General features: G+C 40.3%; 1 protein-coding gene across 1 annotated transcript; it reads right to left on the reverse strand.

Annotated features, from left to right (window-relative positions):
• Positions 1 to 124: 124 nt before the first annotated feature.
• Positions 125 to 19,775, reverse strand: LOC110989920 (uncharacterized). Its single transcript, XM_087141151.1, has 10 exons — positions 19,133 to 19,775; positions 17,996 to 18,090; positions 17,359 to 17,542; positions 16,773 to 17,141; positions 15,784 to 15,816; positions 9,607 to 9,713; positions 9,277 to 9,448; positions 4,956 to 5,129; positions 4,234 to 4,274; positions 125 to 3,425 (listed from the first exon to the last, which is right to left on the reverse strand). Exons 1-10 carry the CDS (start codon positions 19,303 to 19,305, stop codon positions 2,797 to 2,799), a joined length of 1,977 nt encoding a protein of 658 aa, XP_086997277.1. The 5' UTR covers positions 19,306 to 19,775; the 3' UTR covers positions 125 to 2,796.
• Positions 19,776 to 20,281: the final 506 nt, after the last annotated feature.

The raw sequence follows: 20,281 nt of genomic DNA on the forward strand, positions 1-20,281 counted from the left end.
ACCAGTATAATACAGGGACGAACCCCTAGTCGAGTCAGTATAATTTTAGATGTTGATTTGTGATACCTTTTGTTACGCTGTAGTGCAAATCCTAAAGTGAAGGCCAACACAAGGACAGACGACGTCCATTCAGCATTGTTTGGTTTTATTTCGTCCCACGTTACAGCACACACTGAGTAAGCAGTACTACGTAAACTAACCCTGCCTCAAGTAAAGTTGACCCATGTAACTTTGTCCCAGCCGCACGTTCCTCTCATTTATGTGTGTGAATAATTGCCTGAAGAGCCTGAGAAGGTTGAGGGATATCATTTGAAAAATGGCTGCTGGCAGACTTGGGAACATTCACTTCAGGGGAGTGAGGCTTTTTGGGTGGATAATTAAAACTCGAATTAGTAATAACCTACTAAAATTTGAAAATAATTGAAATGTGAAGGACCGACAAGGGTAATTAAAACTCAAATTGGTTACTAAAATATGGAAATAATTAAGGGCTCGACAAGACTTTTTGGGGGAGAGGCCTCAGGGACTTTGGTTGCCCCCAACGGGCTTTTAACTTTGTTGATTTTACACTATTTTCAATGAGGCTTGAATTAGTGCAGTGCAACGTACATGTACACATGAAAGAGAGGTCACATCACGGGTCAAATTCCTTGCTGAGGTGACTGTTCAGGGCGCAGTTTCCGTAAATCGGCTTCGATCTTTTGCGGCTCGGTGTCTGCACGAGGCCCGTGACCCATCTTACGGATCCTTCGACTTTTTGTTGAAATGTTTGGCTTTGTGTCTTTGGACTAGTGTCATGCTTTAAATAACAATGATGAAACTTTTTCCAAGTTGTAGTAATGGCAGTTCCTTGACTGTCAAAACGTGAGGTTAGCACAGGATGTAATGGCTTTATTTCCCCTTTCCCAAAATAAACCTTTTTTTATTTTCAGTGCTTGCACTTCCTTAACAGCTTTTTTTCATTCATGGATTAAACGGAGAGAAATTGTCCAAGAATTCTGGGTATGTTCGTGATATAACATATTTTCAGCTATACATTGGATTGTTCACAAACAGTACTATTAGTCAAGCATATGCGGAATGAAGGGCCTTAATACATGGCTCCATATAGGGCTGATCCAGGAAACCAAACCTTCCATTGATGTTTACGCTTATGGTCACAGTTTCACACTCCCTTCCCTCGGTAAAATTACGGGTGATTTAAAACCAGATCCGTGATGTGTCTCTTCCTCTTAGTTCTATAACACAAGTAGTAAGATTTTTTATAGTAAGCTGAATGCTGTGATACTGAAACTCCAAACTCAGACAATACATATTGGTGCATTATTGGCGCGGCTTCCTATTTTCAGCAACAATTATGTTGAGTGTTTGCTGTCCAGTCTCTTTGAAATCTTTGAAGGTGTTGGTATCGGGTAGGTGTTATCTATTTATGACAGCAAACCTTGATATATACATGTACCATTAATCCATCAGTGCTTTTTCCACCTGATTATGTTTAGCGATGATTTTTGTTTAAAGTGGACCATGGCGTGCTTTGTTTAGTACCAAATCCATCGTACACTCTAAAAAGTGTTTAGCTTTTAAACACAATTTTGCCATCACTTTGCCAAAATGTTTGGATGCTAAACATTTCGTGTTCAAGTCCTAAACATTCATGTTCAGTGGCTAAATATAGTCCATTAAAAATCTAAACGTGCTTAGCATTTAAACATGTTTACATGTCAAGCTGATAACAAAACAAATGTTTTAAAAAGCTGTCTTACTGGCTTAACAAAGTTTTTGCAGTGTACGGTAAGCGATGTTTCCCTGAAAGTATGAGAAAACTGCGTGTCAAGTCCAAAGCAGATTTGTTAAACGTGGAAAAGTAAGGAGTACATTTGTAGCAAAAACCACTAAATTTGGGTCGCTTGAATTGTTTTATAAAGAGACTACAATGATAAAAACAATTTTGAAAATTTTAGTGATTCGCCGAAAATAATAATCATTTAACCTAAAGCATTCATTAAAATTTTCTCGTACATACATTTTGACATATGCTAAAAACAAAATTATTACAAGTCAATTACATAAAAGGGCCATCCAATAAAATGTATGAAGACAGTAGGCTACATTAATTTTGGATATGTATGCTATATTCACCTGTCCATGTCATATAACTATAGTGACTAATAGCAATATTACTGTGTTGTCTGTGTATATTCCGCGCAAATCTATGTGCCAAAGGAAGCCCCATTAATACAATATTCGTTAAGTAAGTTTACAGAATAAATGGCTCTTAACCACAAAGCATAACTCAAGACGTATATAATTACTATACATTTTAGAAACATTTGATACCGAAGAAGTTGTTATGTATATGAAATGTCCATATTTATAAAATTGCCGGAAAGAGTTACCCTAAAACTCCTCAGTGTTCAACTCCTGAAACTATGCACTGCGGCGATATCCGAAAAATGGGGGCAGATTCCGCCCCTGCTCTTTTAGGTTGACGCATACTGTTTTTCTCTTGAAAAGAAAAATATTGTGGACATTAAAAATGACACCTTGTTGCATTTCAGTTATTTCTTATGGGAAAATCTTTCACATAAGACCTGTTGAAATAAGACGCCATCGACACATGACAACTGTTATCATGTACAATGAATTATACAACTGTACGATTGTTATGGCATCAAAAGCATCATCACGTTTTCATTGATACATACACTGATTTTCTAGAACCATCTTGTTCAAACTTGCCAAAAATTCTCTCCATAAAACTGTTTTTATGATCAAATTGGGCCCGAGGTCCCACTTCTAGTTCTCCAAATGATGGTAATCAGCAAAGCCTTCATCAGACTGGTCGCCGTCTGCGGACTGTTTGCCTTCAACTCGGTGAAGGTGGTCGTATGGGGACGAGGCCTCTTCATTGTCGCCGCCTGCTTTGGAAGATATTGTCACAGCCTGGTACCCGGAATTCTCGTCCCCGGACTGGAGCTTGGGCCTATTCTGCAACGGGAAATATGCCTGGTCATCTAAACCATCAGACTTCTCGCTCTCAGAGGGGCGGTTAGGTGGTTTCTGCAGTGGGAAATAACTGTGATTGTCTTCCCCTGGGGACGAATGGGCTTCGTCATTGCCGATGTCTTCCGCAATCTTTTCCCCATCATCGTCAGATCTTTCCAAAACAGAATAATTATGGTTGTTAGGAGACTCCGTATTGGACGGTTTCCCAGCCCTTGGTCCGCCTTCCACATAGCGCAAGCTCTCTCCTTCACCTTCCTTATTTAGTCTGGAGTAGTAATGATATTCGTCGTCGTCTTCCTCGATTGGATTGGCTGCCTCAGTGCCGGGCTCGGTTTGTCCCCCTGGTGTCTGCCCGTACGCATATGAATATTCCTGACTGCCCAGGGCCGAGGGATCTGGCAGGGGTGGTCTGTGAGAAACTGAACACCGACAAAGCTCGAAATGATCACGTTGCTCACTCTGTATTTGAGAAGGTAATTTTGCGAATGATTTGCTTGTCAACAGCAGTGAGGTAAAACCCTTTATCGCGCTCGTTCCCCGAAGGGACTGTCTTATCCAGATGTGCTTGTAATGGCCATTGGGAAGGATGTGTAAAAAGTGGTAAAGCATTGGTGGGAAGCCTGCTTTTACTTAATGAAAATGCATTGAGAAGACAGTTTCACTAATGTGCTCACGTGGAAATAGTATCACAGCTGTAGGCCTAATCAACTTGCGCGGGTGGTCACGCAAAATGTGGTTGGGTGTGTGTGTGCTTGAACTCTTGAATTTTATGGGCTTACGTATTCATGAATGTTCTTGAATACGTTCTGTTCTGTAGAGCACCACGATTATACGATGTTCTTTGTGTCTTCTTTGGAAGTCCTGCAGCCCTCGCTTTAAACTCTCCAAATATTCTCTAATTTATTCAAGATTCAAAATAGTCTAAAGATCATGCACGATTGTATGATTTTCTAAAGGTTCCTAGAACATTGTATAACCTCAGTTCGGTTTCAGAGCTTTGTAAATAAGACGTTTTTGTTTGGGTATACTTCAAGTGATTTTTCGGAGATGTCGTGACAGAGTCTTCAAAATCTATCAGTGATAGATCACATAAATTTAGAGGTCCATCGAACCCTTGGACAAGGCGGGAAACGCGGGAGGTATGAGCAAACCTCACATGCTATACTTCGCACTCCTTAGCACGTAACGACGTAATCTGTTTCGACGTTTGCCCTAACAAAAACTCACCCTGTGTATCCATTTCAGTATCAGACTCGTTAGCTGGGTTCCTACAACATGAAATACACATTGTTAAGCACGACTGTATTTCTCAGATTCATATTCTTCTGCGTTTAGTCCTTATTAGATTCATATTCCTCTGCGTTTAGTCCCTATTAGATTCATATTCCTCTGCGTTTAGTCCCTATTAGATTCATATTCCTCTGCGTTTAGTGATTCATATTCCTCTGCGTTTAGTATTCCGCAAAGCTATTTCAGTTGTTTCTATGGAAAATCATCAAACAAGGTGCAACGAATCCCTGAGCTTCAAAAGATCGAATCGATCTAGCTTATTTTTTTCAGAGATGTTTATCAGTCACATGAACATTTTAGTACGTCACATCAATTTTGAAACAAAAAATGGATTAGCATTAACAGGATGTGCAGTTCAAATGTTACAGTCACTATCAACTACAACAATCAAAGAAATGGGTCGTTCTGTAAGTTCAGGGTCCAAACGTTTGACATGTTTGTGTCCCTGTTACACCTGATCTGTGTAATTCGACATGGAAATATCACTGAAATTGATTTCAAGCTATTTTCATTTGTATGGCAGGTCATTTGCATTAGTTTATCACTTTGGGAAATTAGAGAACGTGTTCTGAACTTGCCGAATCAAATGTCAGATGTGACCCCTAAATAATAGAATGACCCAAATGGTAAGAAAAAAATTTATTCGGTGCTTCACTCACAGGGGCGTCTTCTGGCAAGCCGGCAGGTTTCCTCTCCGTCTAAGATACCAAACCACGGCCCCAGCGAGGACCAGAAAAAGCACCAGAGATAAGACGCACGCAAGGGCAGTCGTCGTAGCAGCAGGCCCACGTGTTTGTGGTGGCTGTGTAGTGGTCCTACACCTAGGCCTATTACTATTACTGTACACAAAAGTCACAGGGAAATTATGACAGTTAGATGTAAAATTTATGAGTTTGCTCCCATAGCCGCGCAAAAATATAGTTATTAGATGATTAAGTTTAAGTTGTAATAGCAATGGTGAATAACCCAGATTTACAAATAAAAATTGTATTACGGAGCAATTGCCTTTTTGTCCAATCCATTTTCATAAAAATACTTTGATCTGCATATGGTAACTCTTACAGCTTCTCCAATCATATGCTCTGCTTACCGCATAGGCCTACAGGGATTCCTTTCCATGTTGTTATTTTCTCGATTCTTTAGGTGCACGATTCAAACAGATTTCCCTCTGTGATCAGGTGAAGCAAAAGATACAAATGCAGGGATAGCAAACGATGCCGTTTCTGACGGTGTCTTTCTCCTTGAGCTGCGTCAGTACTATAGCCAGGTACTCTATAGAAAGTCGATGTGAGTTTAACCGTTGAGACATGGGAGCCTAGTACCTGGTGTGTAAGTTGATCGTCCCAAGCTAGACTGTTTGATGAATACTTCCCAAGTACTGCAGATGCAGGAAGTAAACGCGATTGAAAATAGGCACGTTGCATGCGCTTGAAAATCTGCGAGGGGCCAGTGTACTAAAAACACCCCCCTTTCCAAATGACGTCAGTTTTGATTTCTTTACACCGCATCCGTGCCACACCGAACAAGAATAAGGGATTTGTGTGGTTCTAAATATACTATACATGTACAAGGGAGGACAAGGTCGCGGTATTCACTGAATGTCTAGGTGATCATTTTTCTGAAGGGGAAACCGGTAGTTCGCTAACACTATGACGAAAATGACAAATTACAAAAGGAATGCTTAAATATTTCATCAGACACAAATATATAGCCACAGTCGTCTTAACATTCTCAGTTGAAGTTGATTGAAAGCAAAACGTAGTTGGCAGGGGAAGCGTGGAAAATCTTTTCACGCATAATGTGAGCATGAGTACAGACAGCATCTAGAGCGGTATTCGCCATGTGGGGCGAATACTGCTTCAAAAGATCGGAAACAAACCAAACTTACTTAATACTGGTTTAACTTCGGTAAAGTATCTTTCCAAATAATGAACTATAATAGACAAAGCGCTGTCTATGATGCTGCTTTCGCGCATGTATGTTAATGACCAAAAATTGAAATATGTTATCAATTTATTCACAAAAAGTGCACCTCAGCATGTTTTCAATGTTCATATTCCTCTATTTATGAAATCCTGTGTTAATGTTAAATTGCTCTCTATTTAAAATATTAGTCAAATCTATAGCGGATTTGTAGGAAATTTCCGGGGGAAAAGCTGGACCAAACAGCAACAAAGCCTAATACAGTTGACGTCGATAGAGTTAAACTATCTACGGACAAAACTAATGAATATTAATTCACTAAATGTTGATTACGTTAATCGTGAAGAAACTATTTACAAACAAATATAATGACCGTACTAATATGCGCTTTCTTGAAGACATTTCCTAATGGTATACCCTTAAGTGTTTCTTTTTTCCTAAATAATGAGAGAAGGGCGATTAATATTTTGGTTCTGTTTTTTTTTTCTGTGTTATCTTTTCCCAATGGTTATCATATAGAAAGCAGTTAGATCTTTACCAATCTATCGCACTGGACCTCTTAACAAATAGTAAGCAGAGCTTTATTATTGTACAAATATTGCGTCATCGTATTAATGCAGTTACACATTCTCTGAAGTATACAATCTTTCCGCTTGATTCCTCCCTAAATTTCTTTTTTTACGACTGTTTCATTTTCAAAAAGAGGTCGACTTTAGGTAATTACGATCCTACTTTTAGTCCCCCTTCAAATGCTGGTAGTCAGCGAAGCCCTCATCGGACGGATCGCCCTCAGCGGAGTGCTTGCCTCCAAGTCGGTTAAGGTGGTCGTACGGGGATGAGGCTTCTTCACTGTCCGAGTCTCCTCCTGGTGAGGAAGATACCATCGCAACCTGATACTCGGGATACTTGTCCCCAGCCTGAAACTCGGACATATTCTTGCAGCCCTCTGTAGCCTCGTGCCCAAGCGTCTCTTTCTCAGATGGGCACTGGGCCGATTTCTTCAGCAGGAAATATGCCAGATCCTTTCCCACCGATGATGCGTCTTTTTTATCCTCAGCTTTTTCTTTAGCTTCGTGCTCAGGCACTTTACTGTCAGATGGGTGCTGGGGTGATTTCTGCAGTGGAAAATAGTCGTGACTGCCTTCCAAAGATGACAATCTTGCTTGATCATTGCCGACATCTTTGTTTGATTTTTCTAGCACAAAATAATAAGGGTTGTTTGGAGCCTCCGTATTTTGAAGTCTCCTTGCCTCTGGTCCACCTTCCACATAGCGGATGTTGCTCTTTCCTTCATTTTCTTTGTCTAGTGGGCAGTAGAAATGATATTCATCGTCGTCTTCCTCGATGGGCTTGGCTCCCCTTGTGTCTGGCCCGGTTTGTCCCCTCTGTTGCAGCGCGTATGCATATGAGTATTCCTGACTGTTGAAGGCCGGAGGAGGAACTGAACACCGACAGAGATGAAATTTATTCAATCAGTATTTTAAATTAAGGCAAAATATCACGTCAATTTTGTGGATGATCTGCCTGTCAAAGTCCTTCGCAAAACTCATTTGCTGTCGGTATTGGCTCGGGCTCCCCGCCTTATCCATGTACGCGGATGGCCTCTAAACTGTTTTATGAACTTTGTGATGCGCAGTGCAATGTGGAGACCTACTTCTCTAATCAACGAGCATGTACATGTATTTGGCAGGCAATTGTGCACATGCAGAAGTGTTGACCCTGGTGATAGGTTCTACAAAATCTATCCAATGAGAGCTCATATTAAGTAGACGTTGCTTTGACAGGGTGGTTGGTACAAGTATTAAAGCTCCTATAATATCTCCATAAACAATGAATAAATAAAACATCGTTAAAAAACTTACGCTGTGTATTCACCACGGTAGCCGACTCGCCAGCAGGGTTTCTACATTGAACAAAATTTATTACTGTAAATTCAAATGTCCTTAATTGGGTTTCGTTGCACTTTCCACAATTTCACTTTTTCAAACAGGATTTTTTTTTTACTGTACAACAAGCACCTTGTTTCCGCTTGGTCGCCAGGTTCCCTTCATGATTGAGGTTTGTTTGATTTCACGAGAATGTCACTTTATTTAGCCATTGTTGTACATTACATGTGTTTCCACATTCATATTTCAATCATTTGAATATAACAGGCTAATCCAAGTGACGTTAAGGGTGCATTTGGCGGCAGAAGCAGTTGTTGCTGTTAATCTAGTCCAAGATTTGAAATAATTAAATCACAAAACCCCAGTAGGGGGTTGTTCAGAAAACGTTCATCCTTCCCTCGACTCACCGAGATTTTTTACTTGAGGCCTGCAATTTTCCTCTCCGTCTCAGATACCACACCCCGGCCGCAAGGAGAACCAGAAAAATCACGAGAGGTAAGACGCATGCGATGACAATAGTAGCTGTCTGGTTGCAGCTTTGAAAAAAATGTTTGTTGGCACATGAAATACATCTGGCATATTTATTAATCTGTGCCTTCCAACCAAACTCCAGCTTAAAATAACTTTTTGCTTGTATTTCACGAAAGGGTCCAGGATGTGAATTGTAGCTACAATAACGTTTTTTCTATCTAATCTTCTTGATCGCAAGACCATTATTTGTCACTTTCAATGTGAAGTACACTTGTTTAAATATTTCGATTTTCCCCGTTTGGGTGGGGGGTCTTTTCTAATTGTGAACTAATCTGCGATCACGAAAACTGTATGTGGAAAGGTTTTGATCACACGCCTTCTGAAATGAACCGAAACAAAAGCTACTCATCAAAGTCAACAAAGTTTTTTTTTTTAAATGACAGCCAAACTTAGTGCAAAATAGGTGTATCACTGAGGTGTCTGCCTGAGAAAAAAGAACTTTGGCTCGAAATGTTCATACAAATTCGCCCATCAAATGGCAGAACAAACACTGAAAGTCAAGCAAATACGGCACAAAGGAGTACTTCACTGGAACTGCGTTTAATATTGCTACGTATAATGTGCCCTTTTAGTAACGAGTATTATGTTTCCACACAGCACTTAAAATGATAGAAGAGACTGAATTTGTCCGGAAAAGTACCTCTTCTTCTGAGCCCACTCAGGATTCGATTCCTGTTCCGATGTAGTACAGACAGGCTTTTTCTCAGAACAGAGCTCGTAAACGCATGTCTCGTTAGCGCTCTCATTTTTACAAACCACAGCGTCTAGGTAGCCACACACTGTTTCCAACGCCCTGTCTCCACATGTATAATCTGTGTTGTTAAGGATAATTGGTTAACCAAAGCAGTGAATCGGTAAGCATGTGCAGCTCAACTCTAATGATAAAGGATCTAGATGTTTGAAATCTGGCCTTGAATCAGCATCGAAAATATTAGAGATATTTTCCCAAAGTTTCGATTTTTATGCCTACCCGTGTCATTCCAGCATCTTAATTTCGAGTCGGTTCTACAGATTTCCCGACACATCCGACACACTTGAGGATTTTGGGGATTGCATAAAAAAGACCTCCTGGCGCACCTGATAAAAAAAGTACAGACATTGCCAAAATGCAGTTAGGTTACAACTCGAACCAAGTTTTCTCTTTCTCGAATATCGGTCCCTTTGGTGATCCTTCGGCAGACGACTGCCCTATGGTAATTATAATTAAAACACAGAATTCCCTGATCCACCATCGTAGTGCCAGAAGTGTTCAAAAGAAACTGATTCAAATTCAGAAAAGTTATTCCAAAATTCAAGCGTATACAACTTGCATTTGTAAGCCCAAAATTCATGCATTGCATGTAAAATATAGCACAAAGGTTTTTCTTTTTTCCAACTGATTTTGGGCCAGGTCTTCTCAAATTTGGAGACAAAAACCTTCTGCAAATTATTGTATGCTCTTTACAGCATTACACCCCAAATCTAGTTTTTCTCTCTCAAGAAAGTGGATATCTAAACTTGAAAAACTTGTAACTTGAGGTTTTTGCAGCCTCCAGAACATCTATAAGGGAACGTCAAAAATAGAATTTTTTGAAAGGAAAGAGTGATAACTCCGCCATAAAATGACTTACTTGTAATGTATTGTTAAATTTTTTAAAATTTCAGTATAATATTTCGTTATCATAATGTAGGCTAGCTGTCCATACATTTGAAAAGTGTCGAATAATTGATTTCATGAAATGCTCCGCAATATTACGCATGAGTGGGGGCGCGGTCTTGTGACTTGGGTTTGTCAGATTCAGATGATGTAGCTGACAACTTGAACATTCTGTGATCTTGGGCAAACCACTTTACCCCTATGTACTAGTTTCTCCCAAACCAGGTGAAGCATGGGCACTTGTAGAGGCAGAGACTGTGCAAGTGTTGCCGGTTGGTCTTGGCTAATGAATGGGTTAATGATCAAACGTCGTTAGCATGATAGCAGATTACAAGGACCAAGTCCTCAAGCAACAACCTGATTTCTAAATACAAGTGTCAGCTGTCACTGAGTAGCTGCTCTTTCGAGGTAAAAGTCAAAGTCCATATACAAAGGCTAAATTGGTTGTTGACCACTCAAGCCCCTTCACAAAATCTCTCACTCTCACAAAATACATGACCATGTTTTAACGAAATCGATTTGACAGTGACTCTTTGGGACAGTATGTAATTGATCCAACCACAGGACTCTTCTCCAAGGTAGAGAGGTAGTGTTAAATGTGTTTATCTTCAGGAGCACGGCGCATGATTCTCTGTCCCGATAACTTGGCCAAGTTGAGGAACAATCTTAATTTCAATTCATCGAAGTATTTCTGTATAATCAGAATAGAATTATACGTGGAGCTTCATTCAAGTTACATTTGTTAATGTCACTCGTTTTGGACAGTGGTGTATCCGGGTCTAGGATGTGGGGGTGTTGCTTTTTCCCGAAAACGATCTTTCTTTCTTTCTTCATTTTTTTTCATCAGTAACAGAATCCGTAGCACCCCTCTAACTAAGGAAATAGTACTTCTTCTAAAATGGCGGCGCATTCAATTCCTTAAAAAACGCAAAATGGTCTCAGGGGAGCTAGATATGCCACTGAGTTGAAACCGAAACTTACAGAATAACCAGTATTTCTGTATCTTTCCCTCTGAGGGCTTGTTCACAAGTACAGTATTTATTTATCATATCTTTTCATTCATAATCCACTTTATTTAGACCTCAATTTTATAGAATGACCCACATCGTTCATCGCGTTTTTTTTAACTATGCTTACCTTCCACAAAAACGTTTTCTTATCTTAGTGATATTCAACTCTTCAGGAAGATCGCGCTCCAAAGCTGAACACGACCTCAACAGAATTCCTTCGAGGATCAGTTGAACCAAGAGGAACGCAGGGAAACCGAGCAAAGCCCGTTTAGACAGTGTTCCTTTTTCCATTGTTTCTCAGCCACCAGGTGCTCGAAAGTCGATGTGAAAATAATGGAGAAGTAGTGAAGGCCGTTCGGGCAGGCGAGTCTGTCGCGTGTTGAACTGTGTTGATTTGTAGGCCTAGTGTTTGTCGTAGTGGTTGCTGGGAAAACAAAGCCTCACTGATGTTTGAATTCTCAGTATAGCGGAACCAGGAAATTTAAAACAGAAAATGCAGGGCGCACATGTTGCCATGAGAAAATTTACTTGTACTGTAGAAATGCAGACCAAAATATCCCAGTGACGAAAGCTTTAACTAAACAATACAGCTTACACGAATAACAACGGATTTCTGTGGTTGTCCGCTGTTCAAGGATGAGCAAGGTTGATGAAGGGAATTTCTCCCGATATTCAATTAAAGGGTAATGCGGTGTACAACGGGTTTTTTTCCTAAAATACAGCCCTTGATGAATGCACCAAATTTTTTTCGTTCTTTTTCTGTCTTGCTGTAGGGTATAGCCTATTTTGGTGCCCGTTTTTGGTTTATGCTAACGAGTTTACACATTCATCTGATTCAGCAGAATTGTGACGTCTTTCCTGAAAAAACCTCAGTGCCGCATTGATAAGTTGTGCACAAATAGAATTGCTGATTGTTTTTATAATTTACTTACCAAAGTTTCGTTTTCTCTGCTGATTCATTGCCGTGTAAGTTCATGGAAACGAGCAACCCTTTCCCAAAAATGTAAGCCCAGCTTTATTTTGACCGTCAGTGGCAGTGAATCAGGAGCAAACTTTCAATCAAAGTTCCACTGAAGCCCTTCCCTGGAGTTTCGCTTCGATGTTTCCTTGTCGCTGTAATCACGTTAATTTCGTCGGTTTATGCAACAAAATATCAATGAAACACACGACTGTCTCATTCATGTTAATATTACAAGCTGGAGGTTGCAAAATTCGATGTGACTGCCCCACTGTGGAGAGATGGACGGTGGCTGTTGCTTATTTAGATTGATTACTTTTTCAGCGAAGAGGTTTTTGTATAATGTTTATGCCCTTCAAGCTCTTCTTTAATCTGTAGTTGACACTTTCTACCTGTACCATCACGTTTAATTGGTTGAAGGTCTTCAGTAATTACGGGATCATAGCTGAAAGAATGTTAGACTATAATTTCAAATGGATATAATTTTTGGACAGAAAAGTCAATGTGGAATATTCTGCTCTGTTGGAACCGCAGCATGTAGTTACAGGTATTACACGTCGTACATTTGGTGGCAGATTTGCTCTCATCCAGTTAATTTGAACAAAACTATGGTGTTCTAAAGAGGACATAAAATTACGTTTCGTCGTCGCGGCGACGGCACTGTACTCGCCGTCGCCCCAGACTTATGGAAATAGGAGGCGCCCTTTCAGATGTAGCCCCGTTAAAAACCACACTGATATGAAAAATGATAGGAGGACACTGTCCGGGATATAAGCTGACAGCGCGACATACTTTTGACCCGTTAAAGGACATATTGAACTTTCATAACCATCATTGTCACTGTCAATTAGGCAACCTTGAAGGGCCGTATGGATCGCGAAATATTCAGTTAAATCACCGAGTCTTCTTCATAATTTTTTATGACTTTCTCATCTGGATTTATGGCTGTTGTCGAAGCTGCTGGTATTTACGTCTCTTCTCTTTTGTCTTCTCGTAGCTCAAGTTCCCAATATGCACAATCCTGGTGTGCCTCCATATGGTAGGCTTGTATAACGAAGTGCAGTTGCAATGTGTAGATTTTGTAGGGTTGTGGCTTTTCAACAGTTTCTTGTGGCTGTGGACTGCGAACGAATTATAACCCATGGAACTAAGATGTCGCACTGTACGAATATCTTCGCAAATTTATGACACTGGCTATAAATAAGTAATGATAATTCGCTTTGATTCGTTCACATTATTCTAGTAATTCAGTGCAGTGCATATTATTCTACACCCTGAAGCCACATAACCACATAATGAACGACTTGAAGAGTCCGGATCGTGCGTGCATTTGCTGTGCACGTTATTGAAACCGGCTAACTCCACGTATGATGATTTTTTGACATTTCCGTGGTTGGCTCAGATTTGAATAACAATACAGTCCATAAGACTACTGCCGGTCCCATTTCTGGAACTTCGTCATGCTATTTAGGGCGAACGTCCCGGTGTTTGCCGGTTTGGTATTTCCTAGAAAAAAGAAGCCACATGTGCATAACACGTCAACTGCAACCGGTGTCAATATCACGTGAACTTGCGAATCCTTTGAAACAAAATGGAGTCTGTTGTACCATATCTTGAGCCTATTCCTAACACTTGACCAAACTTTGCTATGCGTTTGTCCAGGCAGGCATGCGCAATGCAGCCTACGGACCCCATACACTCCCAATTTCAGACTGCACCGGTCCAAAAAAACAGTAACATCTCCCTTTTGTTTGCTGCTAATCGTTTTTGTTGATTGACAACTCGCAAAGTAATGCAAAAAGTGTGTACTTCGTGTAATTTTGGCACAACTCTGAAAAAGAATATTTCCTGTAAATTTCTTTTATAAGTGTTGTTATAGTGTACTTTGTATTTCAAAGCATTTACGGTTATATGTTTAAGTGGAGCTGCAATGAATATTTCTTTGACACAGTATTTCTGCGAAGGTATCAAAAAGTGCACTTTTGAATACTTTTAGAATTATCCATACTTTTCTGGACAACTGAGGAAGATATAGCTCAGTGCATAGGTTTTTCTGTTCGTATTGTGAACCTATACTGAAAACATTTCAGAGAAAGGGATTGATGCTTGCTTATTGCTATGCACATGAACAACAAGCAATCAGCAAATAAGAGAAAATCAAGTTCTGAAAAATCTACAAAAATGCACCACTTGTTTGTGTACAAACCAATGTAAGATTGAGATTTCTTCCTGGGATGACATCACCGTTTTGCTCATGAATATGGAATTTTCATTAGCATAAAGAACCAAAAAGGCAGTAAAATGCCGTTTGGAATAGTGAAACAAAAGATGGAAATAAGGCTAACTGAGACGTAAAACTTCATTTTTGAAATTTGTATTGAAACAAACAAAAGGTACCCTTGAAGATTTATGAAAATGAATGTAATAGAGAGGACCTAAGCTTTCTGTATAATCTGAAGCCCAATATTACCTTATACCGATTCCTTTTTTTAGGGGGGTTCCACCCTCCGGAGAGTATGGCGCACAGGTATACCTTTAACACTAATATACGTTATCACAGACAAAAATATCACCCGAATGTGTTCTCATTTTCATGGATATGGAGTGCCTCATAACAGAATCAAGTCTGGTATTGCCCAACATGAAACAGATTCACTATACAGATTACAGTTCTATACGTTACTCAGTTTGATGAGAAAAAAACATTTCAGAATGCAGTGTATTTATATTTCACTATAAATAAAGATAGCAATTCAGTCCATAAGCAATGGTAAAAAATATATACGTAAACACCTCCACATAGGCCTATGTTGTTCTTTATAATGTGTAAACACCTCCACATAGGCCTACGTTGCTCTTTATTATGTGCATGCTATTCATACTTTGTATTGCCAAAAAAAAGTTAGATTTAATTTGAAACTTATGAAAAAGATTGTAGAATTACATACTCAAGTCAAACCAGCGACCGATAATATCGGCACTTAGACACAAATATTTGATGTGTACTTTCCTTTTTATTAAGAGCGTTTTCATTTATTGCTGGTAGAAAATGTAAGAGAGTCGTAACCCTGCACATTTCTCCGATGTGGGCACCCGTTCATCTATCAAGGTGCGGTCAGTCACTTGTTTGTTGTACATTTCGTCCATGTAATCTTCTTGATGGTCTTCATCATGCACGCTTCTCTACTCCACCATGCATACATTAAGCTCATGGCATCCCTCTAGTCAATGGCTAGGCAGCGATGATACGGGAAGGATATCTCGCTCTCTCTTAGAATCTAGAAACCAACAAAGCACCAAAGCAGTGTCTTTATTTTCATCACCGCTGATGTAAAGAGTACCATTTGTGACGCTGCTTGTGTCCTTGTTTTGTTTTAATAATATTAAAAGTCACTTTGAAAATGTAATGCAAAGTGTACTCAGTTTCGTTTGTGAAATTTGCGGCGACAGTTTGCGATTGCATTACTTCCTCCTGTAGATGTTTATCATAAAAATACTTCTACGATTCGACATAGTCACCCATATTTCAAAATACCTACCTAGTTCATCGGAACGCCTGGTGTATAACTTTCATTCCTGTGTGTGCACAAAAAGCAGTAAAGTTTTTTTAACAACCAAGTAAACGGGGCTTTAGAAATAAGTGACTAAACATTCAAAAACAAGACTTTCTCACTATTAGCGGACAAGATGACACAACTATTCACATATCAATGCAAATTTAACAACTTTCCCTGCCCGTAAATACCAAAGCCCTTCTGCGGACAAAACTTGCGCCGTCGACCACTTTGAAACATGAAAATTACAAAACTGAAAAGAGAGGAATCTTCAAACATTAGAATGAGCTACTTTGAGCCTGGTTTGGGAAAAATTTGTCTCATATCTTTGACAGCAATTCAAGTTGATGCTGTCATTCATTCCGTTTACCTAAAATCCTTTCACTTGGGAACTGGCAAGAAGATGTCTCCTCTGTTTTCTCTCTCCCTGTTTGTTTTCAAGGTGGATATGAATTTAATACGAGGCATGCGGTACGTGATGAATTAACTCGCAAACTTGTGTCGAAATATTTGCCTTTGTGCTGACAGTCCACAGGGGAGTCAGGTTGGCGTAGCGCTTGTGGCCCGGTTGGATTCCTGGCTCAGTCCACATGTGGCTTGGCTTTTCAGTCCCGACCTGATTCTGTGGGTTTTACCCAGAACGTTCTTCTGGGGTTGTCCTCCCACCTCTCAAGCTACTACTTCTGTCTCCTCTCTACATGTTTCTTCGGAATTAAGAACTACTATACTGTGCCTACAGCACTTTTGAGGGGAATCGTTGGCATTATCACCAGGAAGACTTAATAATTTTAAAGAAGTTAGCGATGGTAGCATTCGTGTTTTGGTGGACACATACTAATAATGTCGAAAGGAGGCTTGCTCTTAGTCTTTCCACTTCGTTTGCACGCAGTAGGGACGGTGCTTACTAGAATAAATGCTTACCACCTTACGAAGAGGGGTAATATACAAATTAAGACAAGTATTAAACCAAGGTCTTACGAAGGCTTTTTAAACAGCTTTGCCAGTTTTCCACTGCGCCAGAGGAACACCAAAAGAAGGATCAACAGGAGCAGTATGACCAGGACGATTACTACCACGATGACTGTCACGTCGGTGGAAGTTTCTGGTGTCGTGGAGGGAGCGGCGGTTGTAACTGAAGCTGGAAGCTGAATGGTAGCGTGTCCGTCTACCGCGGCCGGGGTGTGCACAAAGCCTGGTGCCTTGGTGCCTGGTGCGTCGGGCTGTACCGGTGTACTGGGCTGACCGTCAGGCATCGTCGAAGGAGTTTGTGATGTCAGCGTAGTTTGTTCGTTTTGGGTGGGTTCAGTAGAAGGTTCGTCAATCGTCTCATCTGGGGGGAGACATTGGCTGTCGTAGTGTAGAAAAATGAATCGATTCCGTGGTTTAACAGGAGGTTATAGATAACGCTGTACAAAGATGTCCTCAGTCATTGATACGGTTTCTCATTATATATCACGTGGACACCAGCCTTCTTTCGTCTTGGCCATTTGTTGTATAGATTTTGTAAAAGGCAGGAAACTAAACATTGAATCTATATCCTTTTAACAGCAAAGCCAAGAGTTACCTTGGAATGAGACTGTCTGAAGCAATCGGGGAAGTGAAAATTTCATCTCCCTCGCCACAGATGCAAAACGGTTGTGTTGCTAAGGAGTACACGCACAGACCTCGTCCATCCTCATACAAGCATAATATGCCATCGCTGTAGGGACATTGCAGAACTTGATTCGTGTCCCTGCATAATTCCGGAGCTAGAAGGCATAAACGGGTGGGATGAATTTGTTGTCATTTCGGCAAGTGAAATTATAAGATTTATAAGCTATTAAACTGAATTTGCGTTGCATGGATGATTAGTCTCCAATATTGGCACGTTATTAATTTGATTCTTTTTTATAGTAGCTGAATTAGTTTGGGTTTTTATGTGTCCTAAATAAGCGTCGGGCGACTGCAGTATTTTGAAAAACTGAACGATTTGTAACCTCCGTACTCGTAAGGAAGAATGTCACAGCAGTACTTGAATTGAGATGAAAAAAAAACTATAACACGAGTTGATAGAAGGAGTCGCAGTATGAAAAGATCGAATGACTAATGAGTGGCACCAGCAATGATTCATAATTTTCTAACTGTAGAAGGAGATGAAAGAAGCTTATTCAAACTCAGTCTGGTGACTGAGGACAATGAGGTTCAAAGATGGATAAACCTACCTGTGACGGAGAGCGTAGTGGCGCAAGAGAACCACTGATCTAGATCAGTAGTGCAAAGTCCGGCACAAATGGTATCTCCCTGGACCTTACATGAACTGCAAAAGCAATGGCATTTTGTAGAAATTTAAAACACTAGAAAAAGGGTTGCTGGCTATACAGTGACCTATAATGTACAAATCGAAAAGAAAAACGGTTGGAGGGTGGGACGTTTCGATTCTAGCAGAATCTTTCTCAGTTTGAAAAGTATGAATTTAACCCGTGGAGGCGTTTCGATATGTGCTCCTGGCCGTGAAAAGTGGCGTCAAATACTTTAGATCAATTGGAATGCGAAGTTGAAGCCACATTCCTGATTTCCCCGGTATCATGTCCCGTTCGAGCAGAACATCAAACATAGGCCTAAATCTTCCTCACGCGGCCGACTTAAAGCATATGTTCTCTGTAATGTTGCGCGTAATTACATTCTTTGCATCGTACCAAGTAGAAAGACAGCGTCATTAATCAGAAATGTGTACTGTATATACCAAACAAGCGGATATCTGACAACGGCGTAAGATGGTGAAAATGACTAGGCCTCATTGTCGAACCTATAGTGGCGTATCCAGCACGAGGGGGGGCAGTGAGGGCAACTTGCCTCCCAGTTTTTATTATTATTATTATTATTTTCATACCAATCGTATTACTTTCTTTTATTCCCAAAGAAGTTTGAAATTTTGAGTAAAATTCATGAAGTGGCCATTTACAAACTGTCCTGCACCGATTTTGTTTTTTCCTATACTTAATATGTATTTCTCGTTTTTGTTACTGTATAATAATCTCTCGATTTATATATTTGTTCCGTTATTGTTTACTCTTCCTGATATTAACCAATATCGAAAAAAGTCATATTGAAATTGAATTGAGTTTTGTCACTTCATTCATCAGTATATGAATCTATTAAAGCAAATACTTTAGGGATGCATGATATGGAACTTTGATAATACATTTGTGTTATCCACATCTTTGTTTCTTTATATCATATCAAGAATTATTTAAGTAGGCCTCAGGATCAGGAACCGTGCGTGAATACACTTGATCGCATATACATGGCTAAATATGTCCCTTGACCATGGGAACTGAGAAACGGAAAGAGAAAGATACCTTGCATCGGCATCTGTGCAGAAGTGCTCTCTCAGACGGACCAACAGTTCTGGCGATTCTTGTGGCGTAGTCTGTGCACTGCAGGCCGTCCATAGCACACCACAGCCTGAGAGGACGATCGTGGTAATAATCAAGCCTAGCATTGGAATGCTTCTTGCCTTTACCGGGCCCATATTCTCGGATTAGTAGACCAAATTCACCTTGGGTTCCAATAAAGGTAATTTGCCTTGCGATGCAGATGTAGAATATCAAGTATCACTGAAGTATGTGCGCCAGTAGCGGTTCGGAAAACATACCTGCCAAAAAAACTGAGCTTCATAGGCCTCTGCTATTTTGCTGCCTGGAAAAACCACTTAAGGCTTAGAACCTCAAATGGTTTTACTATGCTTTTCCATTCTATCTTGCGGTTTTATTTTATTCGAGTACACACCCGCTGTCTTTTATTTACTTACTACTGCTAATGTAGTGGTTTAATATTTACTGACTGTCTTATCTAATGGTTGGTGAAACACGCGTGCGGCACACTAACTTTGTCATTATGCAGTTATTCGATGTGGAAATATGCGGGTCTGGCGTCTGTTGCAAGTTAACACTGAAAATATCGGTAGCGGGACACGTACTAGTTGTTTGCTCGACCCCAATGTCATGCGAAAATGGGATGGGATCATTTCTCAGTGCCCCACGAAGTAGGCCTAATTGTTTCGAATCTCCATTGGACACAATTTATCTCAAACAACGCCTCGTGCGCATGACCTGTGCGCATAGCATGCATTAAGGTAGCAAATCACCCACTAGACTTTGTGACGGCTGCTCTTAACAAAACCTTTTAACGGCATTAACCCGTCCCAGCGCCCTGCAAGGGCGGTGGGGTCGACCGAAGGACTAAAAGAAGGCTCTCAGTTCATGCTTGTCCTGAAGTGAATTGACCTGCTTCCGTTGGCTGAGTATGATGGCATTAAAAAGGAACCGAGTTTCACTCTTCATTTCATATTTACAGGAACCGAGCAACTCGGCATTCCTGCGAAGTGCGGCAGGAAATATTTTCATAACCAGCTATCAGCCTGTACATCTGTCATTAATATCATTTTCACATGTCTCTTTCCTGTTTTATCAACACCAATGCTGTCTTATCTACCCAAGATTCACCTT

Source organism: Acanthaster planci, linkage group LG09 (genome assembly GCF_054643075.1).
Source record: "Acanthaster planci isolate LZ-2023a linkage group LG09, COTS_SCS, whole genome shotgun sequence".
NCBI lineage: Eukaryota > Metazoa > Echinodermata > Asteroidea > Valvatida > Acanthasteridae > Acanthaster > Acanthaster planci.